General features: G+C 45.6%; 1 protein-coding gene and 1 non-coding gene across 3 annotated transcripts; both read right to left on the bottom strand.

Moving 5' to 3' along the window:
- Positions 1-839: 839 nt before the first annotated feature.
- Eif5 (eukaryotic translation initiation factor 5) lies at positions 840-9,763 on the bottom strand. Of its 2 annotated transcripts, XM_004836900.4 has the most exons (11): positions 9,063-9,763; positions 8,749-8,942; positions 7,679-7,958; positions 7,485-7,566; positions 6,441-6,613; positions 5,962-6,073; positions 5,066-5,367; positions 4,597-4,758; positions 3,863-4,027; positions 3,626-3,760; positions 840-2,770 (listed from the first exon to the last, which is right to left on the bottom strand). In XM_004836900.4, exons 3-11 carry the CDS (start codon positions 7,748-7,750, stop codon positions 2,681-2,683), a joined length of 1,293 nt encoding a protein of 430 aa, XP_004836957.1. In that variant the 5' UTR covers positions 7,751-7,958; positions 8,749-8,942; positions 9,063-9,763; the 3' UTR covers positions 840-2,680. The 2 variants fall into 2 exon arrangements, with proteins under 2 accessions (XP_004836957.1, XP_087051750.1); XM_087195624.1 differs by lacking the exons at positions 8,749-8,942; positions 9,063-9,763 and adding an exon at positions 8,362-8,515.
- LOC147822881 (small nucleolar RNA SNORA28) lies at positions 5,653-5,776 on the bottom strand. Its single transcript, XR_015445234.1, has one exon. It is a non-coding gene; the product is annotated as a small nucleolar RNA SNORA28 (small nucleolar RNA).
- Positions 9,764-11,980: the final 2,217 nt, after the last annotated feature.

The raw sequence follows: 11,980 nt of genomic DNA, 5'->3' as shown, positions 1-11,980 counted from the left end.
AAACTTGGGTTACTATGGGATACCGGCAGATCGAGTTGCACCAGCAAAATACCCCTTCACCAGTTCTGTCTGCACTTACAACTTAAATACGGTTTCCTTACTGGGCTGGAGCTAAATTTTTGGTCATTGCAGACAAAGTGATTGGACACAGAAGACAACCTTGAATAATCATCCTGTACCCCAGGACCAGAGAGAACTCACAACAGAAAACAGGCTCTAGCCTGACCCGGAAAGCTGCTACCTGGGAGGCCAGCTTTCCCAGGTCAAGGGCTTCTGCAGTCAGGTCCCAATCGCCAGTCTCCCTCCTCAGAACAAAGCATGCACTGAAATACCTCCTGCCCACTCTTGAGGACCGATCTGGTAACACCTGTCAACTTCCAAAGAACCTACTCAGGAAACAACTTTGCTCACTCCTTCATTCCAAACTGTGCCGTATCCCACTTAGCACTGTCTGAAGCCCATTAAAATTTCAACTAAAGTGAGCTGCCAAGTGCAGGATATGCCTGTAATCCTAGCACTAGGGAGGCTGAGGCAGGCAGACTGGCACAAGTTTGAGCACAGCCTATTTAGTGGGACACCATCTCAAATTCTTTCCAAAAAACAAAACTAAGGCAAACTACAAGTTCAGCCAACTTGTGCTACAGCCAGAACCAAGACCAACCTAAGGAAGCCAGCGACCCACTGCAGTGAAGGTTTTGTGCACAGGGCTGACAATGACCCACACAGGATATCCAAGATGATAAACTCAGCAGCAGCTACAAAATGGGACAGTTCCATGTCCTCCTAATCTCATTATAAAACAAAAACCTTGCAAGTTTACTATTAATGCAGAGACCACATAGGATTTTCAGTGTTTTAATCATGTAATGTAGCCATTTTAAACAGGAAAATAATTTAAGACAACCCATAAGAGCAAAGCAAAGGATTACTCTATTATAAGCTGTGAATAAAATCAGAACTATTTCCAATTCCACTGAAGTCTGGCCCCAACCCATCAAGTGGCGGTAAGCCCCAACATTTCCCTTGAGTGGAAGCTGCAGCAGTCAGGCACTGGGGGAACTGGGTACGGCAAGCACACAGGGACCTGCAGCACAGAATCCAAGGCCCAGGCGGCGCGATGTGTGTCTGCGAGCGCCTCCTCCTGGCAGGTGGGCATACTCCCTGAAGCAATCAGCTGCTCCACTCCCGGAACGTGTCAAGCGATTCTCTCCACTAAGATCGCTAAGTGTCAATCCCTTAAAACAGCAAGCTAAGAAGGCTTTATTTTTATCAAATATCTATATAATTTCAATGTGAAAAACATTTACATACACATTTGTTATTAAGATCTGTGCGATGGATCACAAAGTAACAGAGGCGAATAATGTGAGCCAGTGCTCCACATAGAATTAACCACATGTACTCGATTCCCAGAGTTTGCTCTGTGGGAAGGAACAAATGCAAATTTTGTCTTAAAGGATTAATGGTCCAGACCCCATCAAGAGAGTCTTCATCAGCTAACAGGAACCAAGGAGTTCACGTGGCTATGGCCCAGTTAACCGCATTCAGTGGCCATTGTCCAGATTCCCAGTGCCTGGCTGTAGTTAATGCGAAGTGAAGAACACCCTAAAATATAGGCTCTGCCTTACAAGTATGCTTTAAACTTCATTTCTCTTTAATTAAGACATGGGGGGGGGTGTCAGGCTTAACACAAAGTAACACTTATTTTGGCAAAATAGCAACCAAAATATAAAAAGCCTAAGCTATGTATTCAGAAATAAAAGGCATTAAGGAAAAATAACACTCAGCACAAGATACAATATATCTAAACATTTTGAAATTATAATTTAAATCTTAAGGATAAAAGCTGAAAAACTATGCTCAGCTTTTGCTAGATTAAGTGCACCTGTTTCCCCCAAACAAAAATAGTAAGATTTAATCACACCTAAAGTCTGAATTTTTTCAGTACAACCACTACACACACACAGAACACTTGTTTGCCAATTTGTAATTTCCCTGGCTCATCCCAACGTGCAATCCACACTGAAGACTACAATTGGGGCAAGTGTACATGAAATGAGAAATCACAATTCCAAGTTTCAAAACTTGCTCTTAGAAATTATTTATAGGACACTCAGGTCATTTTTACTTAAGATGTTGAACTGTCATCTGATTATTGGTCTACCCCAGAATTGCTATATGCCAATTTGAGGGACTAGAAATCAAACATTGAAAGTGCTATCTTTCTAAAAAGCTGAACAAAGTAATTCCAAGTGAGTCTGTGTTTATGTCTCAGCGCTTTAGTAGAACCTAGCAGGCTCCAAGGACCCAATAGGATAAATGATGGTGCAATATTTTAAAAAGGAGCCAATTAGTGTCATTCAGAGCCCAAAATCTGAAGAATGACCAAAATCAAATCTTTATTTTAACTGTATAAATGTGACCCAAATATGTCCATCACTAGTTTTTCCAAAAGAAACATGCTGTAAATAAGCAAACTACATCTGCTCACTGATGTGTACTGGACTCCCTAGATGTCTCACTGGGCTTAATTACAGACCACTCATGGCAACAGATTTTTAGTATAAAGTATAGCACGATGTTAAGCCATTTTAGCTTCTGCACATACATGTTGCACTTCTGGCTGATAATGAAGAACAATTTGCAGCATTACACTGTTAGCTAGGTCACATCCTTCCTTTTAAATGGCATCGATATCAATGTCGTCATCCTTGTTGTCAGACTTCACAGTTTCAACTTTCGGTACACTGGCAGTCTTTGAATAAACCACCTGGTAAGAGAAATGATTTCATATTTCCTAATACCTTTGCCACAAGAAATCTGTACATAAAAGAAAATATAAATCCAAATGTTCAAATTAAGACTCTGCTATCATTCTTCTTTGGGGAGTGATAAACATGTTTTATTCATAGAAGTTATAAATCCCGAGGGACTAGGGATTTAGCTCAATGGTTTCGCCACCTGCTTCGCAAGCACCCAAGTTTGATCCGTGGTACCAAAAAAGTTATAAATCCCAAAGCTAGTGAAATTGCATTATATTTATAATCTAGCAAAGCTTACATGGCAGTTCTGATAAGTCACACAGTACAAGGCTCTGAAATTCTTCAAAAGGGGCCTCAGCCTGGCCATTATTTTTTTTGAGACCGGGTCTCACTGTAATTCAAGCTGGCCTTGAACTCACTATGTAGCCCAGGCTAACTTTGAATTTACAGCAATCCTCCTGCCTTAGCCTCCTGAGTGCTCAGATTACAAGCATGCACCACCATACCCAGTGGCTAGTATCATGAAAAACCAAAGTTAATGGACAGGGGGGACTCCATATTTTTACAATTTCAACAGTTTCTTTCATTTGCCTATGCTGGGCTCGAATTTGCAATCTTCAACTTGTACTCTTCACCGCAGCCTCCCGGAGTGGTGAGGTTATAGCACAGCTATAGTACTTCCAATAGGTCAAGTTTGGGAGTATAATGGGACTAGTTTATAATTTATTGAGAGGCTGTATTTTATTGCAATTTAAACTTAAATAAGAAATTATTCCAAATTACCATTTTATGTTACTGCTCCCAAACCATAATCTCAAGCACTCAAGGCTGGTACTATACTTAGCAACTTCCTCAGCATTTACCTCAATGTTCTCATCTTCATCATCTTCCTCACCACCAGAAGATTCTTCCTCCGCCTCCTTCAACCATTTTATAAATGGCTCCGCTTTGACACGAATCTCTTTGGCAAGTTCTTTTGAAACGTACTTCTTAGAGGCCTAAAAAGAGTTCATATGGTTTTTTTAGGCGAGACCAAGTGTGCAAAGTCACCTCATATGGACCCTCCAAGGTGTTTCAATACTTCCACTTAGTGCCCTCACCTTTTCCGACCAGCTGATGATGACCTCCTCTTCCAAAAGGTCTGCATCGTACATCTCCTTCAAGATATGCGGGATCTTGGAGAGGAGCTGAGCTTGATGCATCGCCACCACACATTCCAGACCATGAAGAAGATACCGCTGAGCTTTTTTGTTGTTGTGACAGAACTGCAAGTAAATATTTGGGATTTGTTTTTACACAAGTTCTAAGTTGGCAATATAATAACCAAGGACACTTTTTTCCTTAAAACTGTTTCTTATGCGAAATGCAGCTCAGTGTCAAGAGCACTTGCCTATCATGTGTGAGACCCTGAGTTCCATGCCCAGCACCACAAAGTTTTTTCAAGTATGGCCCATTCAACAATGGTTCAACAAGGTCAATCCACAGCCGGGAACGGTGTCACAAACACTTGTAACCCCAGCACCCTGGCAGACTGAGGTAGGAGGAATGCAAGCCCGCACCCAGCATGTACAACTCAGCAACTTGCTGAGACCCTATTTGCAAATGTGAACAGGACCAAGAATGCAGCTAAGGGCCAAGGCTCTGGGTTCACTCTCCAGTCATATGAAAAAAGTCAAAATAGAGATCTTTATACCACTTTATCTAAAAACTCATGTGCAGTATTTGTAGTTGTGCACAGGTTGTCAATTTATGATGGCAAACAAGCAAAAGCGATTAAAGCAGCTCCAGAACCACACAGCTGTAATCTCTTATGGTTCTAAAACAACTTGCTTACTCGGAGGAAATGGCGCCTGTATTTCTTAATTTGTTCTCTAATCTTCTCATCAAAAAGAACTTCAGTCAGAACAAGAGGGCCCATGGCTTTTACATCTAGTCTTTCTGCTTCAGCAACAATTTCTTTGTCAGATGAGTCAATAATGCCCTCTTCTTTCTTTTTCTGTAAACAAGAGGCAAATAATTCAGTGAAAAGCAAGCCTATCTCACTAGACTAGACATACCAGTTAGTAACCTGCTCTCCTGGACTTTTTTTCCACCTAATTTATGGCTTCTACATGATACACACTTCCTAAATTGGATCCCCCACTCCAAAAACATTTCTTGAATAAACAAGTGAAAATAAGCCTTACAGTAGAGTATTCAAGACACCAAGGATAAAGTTACTTATTACCCTAGTGAAAATAATAAACATCCAAAAAAACCAAAGAATGGCTTGAAGCTCACTGTGGATTAAATAAATTTTATACCTTAACAAAATCAAAGAGGATATTCACACGCTCTTCTATGGTTCTTTCCAAATCATCACTGAGTGTCAGGACTTTTGCGTGGTCGCTGATTTCATCCATTCTGCGCCTCTGAGCTTCCTCAGTCGTATCCTCCCCCCAGTCTTCATCTTCCTCCTCTTCCACAGCGTGTGGGGGAGGACTGATTTCGTTTGGGGGTGGTGGGGGTGGTGTCTCACTGCTGGATACAGAGCCATTTTCCTTGTCTTTGCCCTTTCTATTTTTCTTTTCCTTTTCTTTCTTTCCTGTACCACTGTCACTATTCTCTGCAGGGAAATAAAAATTTAGTCCCATAGGTTTTATTACTATTTAAACATTAAAAAAATAAAACATTTAAAATCCTGCCTTCTTGCCATTGATCCCCTCAGAAAATCTAAACAAAACGGTAATTTTGAGGCGCTTCCCAGATCAAATCCATCCCCTAGTATTTCACAGGGGACAAACTCAGGCAAAGAATGATGTGACAAGAAACACCAGGGGTCTTCTCTGCTGGGTGTGTAAGATGAAGTAGAGGTACAGAAGGACAGCTCCCGCTCACTCAGCAGCTAAGCACTGTTCAAGTCTATGTGACGGCCTGTCTCACAGAGGAGAGAGTGCCGGAATAGGGTAGACTTCCTTGCTGTAGCAAGCTCAAATTGTGCCAGACCTGTGATAATCTGTCACAGAGTGTTGCTTGCAAGGCTCTAGGGCAACTTCAGCTTGAGGCAAGGTCCCTGTTGAAGCCTTCAGGCCAATAAAACAGAAGGACCATTACTTCCTCATTTACAGAAATCTACTTTTGTTTACGATAATTAGTTGCTTGAAAAAAACAAAATTTGTCACTTGATGTTAAGACTTGGAAGTTTATTATGAACACTTACCAGGTGGGTTTTTGAGAATGAACGTGCAGAGTTTATGATGTGTGTCAAGCATGCCTCGATAGCCACAGGCTTTACAAGAATTACCTATTGTTTGCTTCTTCGGATTCACATGCTGCCAAAAAGGAAAAATAAGTTATGTCAACCACAATGTAAGATGAAATGTCAATGTGAATTTATAGAACAAAGTGGGAAAATTCCAGAAAACATTTAAACACTAGCTTAAAATACAAAGCTTTTCATGGTGACTTAGAAATATTTCCAGAATCTGAGGTTTTGTATTTTACTTACAATAACTTCTGTTGTGCCTTCTCTGGAGTATGATTTAGTAAGTGATCACAAAAAGACATGTGGCACTTTAATTGACAAAAAATTTTTTTTTCAGGTGCTGGGGATTGAACCTAAGGCTTGCACACACTAGGCAAGTGCTCCACCGCTAAGCTACATCCCCACACCAACAAAAACTTTATAAAGACACTTACCAGATCTGTTTCAGGATTCTCACACTCTGGACAGAGAACAAATTTTTTAATGAATCCATCCAACATGTCTTGCAGCTTATTCGCCTCATGAGATCCATTGACAATGTAACGGTCATTCTTTACATCAAACTGGGTCTGTGCTCCCAGCTCACAACCAAAGTATTTGGTGGGATCTATTAAAAAAAAGGGAGGGGCTGGTTATTTAGCTCAGTGGTTCTGCCACCTGCCTCCCAAGCGCAAGGTCCCGAGTTTGATTACCAGTACCAAAAAAAAAAAAGGTCATATAGTTTTGGGCTGGGGATTTAGCTCAGTGGTTCCAGAGCCTGCCTTGCAAGCGCAAGGTCCCAAATTCGATCCCCGGTAAACACAACACCCTCGGCCCCCCGCCAAAAAAAGAGAGGGAGAGTGCGCTTTATTTACTTTAATCTCTGGCTCCTATCTACATTTATACCATGTTGTTTCTCTCAAGTGAGAAACCCAAAGGGTAAATGAAGAGCATAATGGAGGACAGATTATTAGGAAGTAGGAAGAACGTGTTCATATGGGAAGGGGAGGGCCAGGGATTTATCTCAGTGGCACAGCACTTGCCTTGCAAGCAGAAGGTCCTGAGTTCAATTCCAGTATCACAAAAACAAACAAATGGGAAGGGGAACAAGGGAGCAGGGAGGGGGAAGGGAAAAGGGAAATGAACGGAAAGAAACAAAGCTTGTGTAAATGGGGAGGGAAAGAAGGGTTGAAGGGAGGAGAGGGGAATAGGAAATTGAGATGTGTTACGTACAGGTACAAATTCCCTATGATAAATGTTATCAATATGCGTAACAAATATGTTCTAATAAAAAAAAGTTAAGAAAAATAAAATTATGACGCCAACAAAGTATGTTGTCCAGGTAATTCAGTAAAGGTATGGCAACCAATAATAACTGTTTTAAGTCCAAGGTTCCACAAGTCTTCAAACTAATTAGCATACAAGCATTAATAGCTCAAAGACTGTCAAGATCACACCCATAAAGTACCATTTCAGATTTCTCCAGAGAGCTTACTTACACGTTGGAGGCCGATTAAGCGCCTTTGCAACGTCAACCATGTTGACTATAACTGTCTTGATTCCATTTCCTTTGCCCTCAACCTGAAGAAAACAAGAATTGTAATTTTGCACTGTCTTCCCCATAAGATGTAATCTTTCAAGATGTACCAAGAACTACGCACTGACATGTTACTAAAGTGAAAACCAGTATTACCTTGGCAATCAGACGGGGCATCTTGTAGCGATAGAACTGGTCTGAAACGCTGCGGTTGACGTTGACAGACATTTTGGCTTATTAGTGACTTTATCAATAAGATGAAGAGATCTTTGATTGCAACTTTTTGGTATCTTCTGTCTGGAGAAGAAGGGATGACATAAACGACTGCAAGAGTTCTCGGTCTCTGACATGAAAAAATTTTCGCCACTGAGGCTGTAAGCTTCTTGCTTGTATGCTATGTTTCCCCAATACAGGTACCAATGGCTGCGCAACAGCTCTGAAAGAGAAAAGCAGAAAAACAACACACACAACTCAGCAAGTTAAGCATCATTTCTACCCGAATTCATCTCACCTATGACTTCACTGTGGCTAATTCTCCCAGGTTACCAAGTTATCTGTGTTCATGTGCAAAACAGATTCCCACTGAACATGGCACAGAGATGGAACCATTTTGACCACAGTGTGACTAGGGAAGAGAGATGAGGGATTCAATACGTCTACGACCGTGCTACCCAGGCTGCACCGGGGTGGTGTCGGACCAAAGGGGATCGGCACGCCCCCGGCTGGCTTCTGTCCCATGACCACATCCGTCACTATCCCAAATTGATCCAGGCCCTCTACTCCTCCAGCCCGAACCCGGAACAGCAAACTTCAATGGCGTCTCTCCCGCCTGCTGTCACCTTAAGCGGGCACCGACGCCCCGTGCCCCCGATGGCGACTGCGGCGCACCCCGTGCCCGCCAGGCGCCATCTGCCCGCCGCCCGGGTCCGGCTGGCCCCCTCCTCCTGCCGCTCCTCCGCGATCGGGCGCGCCGCAGACCTTCGCCCCGTCCCCATGGCTACGCGGCGGGCGGGTGCCAGGGCCGCCTACCCACGCCCCCCGCTCCTCCCGGCGGCGGGGCGGAGCGAGCAGCGCGGCGCCGTGACTCACAGACGCGCGGGGCCTGACTCAGCGCCGCCGCGCGCGCTCCCGCCGAGGCCCGGCCCCCCCAAACTGCGCCACACGCGCGCGGGTCACGCGGCCGCCCGCCATCTTGTCCCCGCCAGGGCCCGCCGCCCGCGACTCACCGTTTTCGTCAAATAAAGACATAAACCCAACGCGGCTCGCCCTGGACTGGGAGGAAGAGGCGCTGGAAACCGGGTCCGGAGCGGCGGGGCGGGCGGCGAGCGGAGGGGCGGCCGGGCAGGTGCCGCCGCCGAGCAGCGGGAGGGGCTGTCCCAGCGACGTCCGCGTCCACACCGGCAGCGCCGAGCCTGGCGATCTGGCGGAGACACGGCTGTGAGCCGCGGGCTGCCGGGCGGCTCCCGGCCACCGGTGGCCCGCGGGTGGAAGAGTGGGAACACAGGGCAGGGGTGCAGGACGCCGCCCCCCGCAGACTCACCTCTGGAATGTTCTCGCTCTGACTGAACAACGCCGCCGCCGCGCTCAAGCTACCCTCGGCCCCGGCGCCCGCCCCCCGCGGTGGGCCGCACTGCCCATTGGCCAGGGGTCCGCCCGTGCTCTGTTATCATTGGTCTAAGTGGCGCGACAATCGCAACTTTCCCCGCCCCCCGCTTCCTGGGGCTCCACTCGCGGCCTTCGCCCGCCTCCGGCCCGGGACCCGGCTTCCTTCTCTTCCCCTCCCCCGCCCTTTCCCAGAGGCCTTTGCGGTCTCGCGAGAGCGGGCCTGCGCGCGGTCTGTTCGGGGCTCCGAAAAGATGGTGGTTGTTCCCCTCCCCCGCCAGGAGGGACCTGGCCGCTGCGATGCGAAACTTTCGGGCTGTCAGCGCTACGCGCTCGCAGCCTGACTCGACGCCCGAGGCAGCGTTCTTCTTCGGGCGGCGCGTTCGCCCAAACGCGTGCTCGGCCCTGCTTTCCTGGGTCTTGCGCCACGGTCAGGGTCTTTCATCCCTTGTGCTACCTCTGCTTCTCCCACGTTCGTGGCTCCAGTTTTACCATGCGGAAACGTTAACCCCGTGTGTGACACAGGCCCCGGAGCGCACGCCGTAGTGCAGTCTCGGTCGTGTGAGCTCAACTGCTCCGAGCTCGCTCCTCTCCCTGCTGCCCGCCGCGACTTGGCCCAAAGTGACCGCCATGTCGGGTACCTTGTGTCCACCCAGGCCTTCTATAAGCCGAATTCCAGGCTGGCGATCCGTAGCCCCAAGGAGGGGCTCGGAATGAGATTCTAGTACTGCATGTATACGAAAACGGTTTCTGTCTTGAAAGAGCCTCACACAGTTTAGTTCTGTAGAAACTCCCATGCTTTCACAAACAGATTTCGTGCACAAGTTGGAGTTGAGCCCTGAAATCGCACCAACGTGCACTCTGAACCTTGCCTGGAGACACCTTATGGCGACAGCTCTGGCTGCAGCCACCTCTCGCAGCCTGGCACAGTGGCGGCGGCTTAGCAGTTTCCCGGATCCTGGTGAAGCAGAGCTATAGTGTGGACGAGGGGCTGCCCTTTGTTCTAGTCCAGTGGAACTGGCAAGAAGGGTGGAGTTGAAAGATATGGTTTTGTTTATCAAAAGCCAAGATCACTATTCTGTGATGTATGTTTTATAAGCCATTTAAAAATTCACAGTGTTGCCAGGGATTTAGCTCAGTGGTTCCGCCGCCTGCCTCGCAAGCACAAGAACCTGAGTTCGATCCCTGGTACCAAAAAAAAAACACCCCACACAAATTGACACTGTTATTGGGGGAGAATAAAGGCATGATGCAAAATTGCATGATTCGTGTTCTGTCCCGAAGGGGCTTTTGTTATGATCACAGTGCATACGTAGGTGTATAATTGCTAAGCCGAATGCACAGGGCTTTATGGGCATTGGGGTTCCCCTCAGATAAACAGGACATAGGTCCCAGAGGCGCTGCTTCCGTTTCACTGTGGAGCATGACTTGGCAGTATTGAGACAGATTTGAATGTTTTGCTTGGCTGCACACGAATGATTTTTTAGAAACTAAAAATATGAGTGTAAAACTTGTCTGAAGTAAGAGGCTTATCTCAAAAGTTTTTAAATAAATACAAAGTGATTTTTGGTATGATTAATGGCCTGATTTTTAATTTCATTAAAAAGTTTCCACTAATTTGATTTTTAGTACGTGTTCCATTCATTTCTGTGTAATCATGGACAACTTTTTAAAATTACTCTTAGGCAAGGTGTGGTGTCAGATGCCTGTAATCCCAGGACTCCAGAGGCAGGAGGATCACATCAGTTCAAGGCCAGCCTAGGCTACATAATGAGCTCAAGGGCAGCCTGAACTACATAGAAACCCTCTCTCTCTCAAAAAAATTAATTACTCTTGAGTCAGGCATGGTGGCCAATGCCTGTGATTCCCAGATCTTGAAAGGCTGAGGCAGGAATATTGCTATGAGTTCAAGGCCAGCCTGGGCTAGTTACATAGTGATTCAAGGCCAGCCTGACCTACAAAGTGACACCCTGTCTCAAAAAAAAAAAAAATTATTCTTAAACCTAGTGTGGTGGCCCATGCCTGTAATCCCAGCTCTCGGGAGGGTGAGACAGAAAGATTGCCATGAGTTCCAGGCCAGCCGGGGGCTATGTGGTTAGTTCAAGGCCTGCTTGAAATTCAGAGACTGTCTCAAAAACAAAACAAAACTAAAAATTATTCATCATAGCATTTGTTGAATGTTTATCATATCCTAGAAATTTGCTAAGTGTTCTGTTTCATCTTGGACAGTGAAGAATCTTTATTCCAATTTTACAAATGAGCAAACAGAATTAGTGGGGAAAATTAAGCTGTTTACCCAAAATCATATTCTTAGTAAGTGGCAAAGCTAGGATTTAAACCCAGATGTCTGATCTCACACCCTGTTTCCTTGGCCATTATGTGGCACACCATCTCTAGATACATATAAACACTACTGTGACTAGGTGGTTGCGTGCAGTCCCGCCTAATTCATTAACAATCACCTGAGGGTGTTGTTATGCCCATATTTTACAGGTGAGGATGGAGACTCAGGAAGATTAAGCAATTTTCCTCGGTCACCTGCCTAATGAAAGGTGGACTGCGTTTGAACTTAGGCTTGTTTAACGCCAAGCTTGTTGCACAATTCTGCCTCCTGTGTCTATCCCTGCCTCATCTGGCTGCATTATTTCCTCCAATCATGTCCATTCGTTAAATAATAGACAATCTGGGTTATTAAATCCTCGCTGAATGAGTGCATGGAATGGGCCTTTTGGCATAGGCCCTGGATGGCAGACATGACTAATTGCTGGGAAGGTAAATGAATAAATTGGCCTTCCGGTTGTTTAGACATTGGTGCCTGTGCATCTGTTCTGTGTAAAGAAGCAAGGTCAACTTCAT

This window comes from Heterocephalus glaber, unplaced genomic scaffold (genome assembly GCF_053883595.1).
Source record: "Heterocephalus glaber isolate CG9 unplaced genomic scaffold, H.glaber_assembly_v1.0 deba00001608, whole genome shotgun sequence".
Taxonomy (NCBI): Eukaryota; Metazoa; Chordata; class Mammalia; order Rodentia; family Bathyergidae; genus Heterocephalus; species Heterocephalus glaber.
Note: the sequence above shows the minus strand (reverse complement) of the source record. Positions and strands in the feature narration are given on the sequence as shown.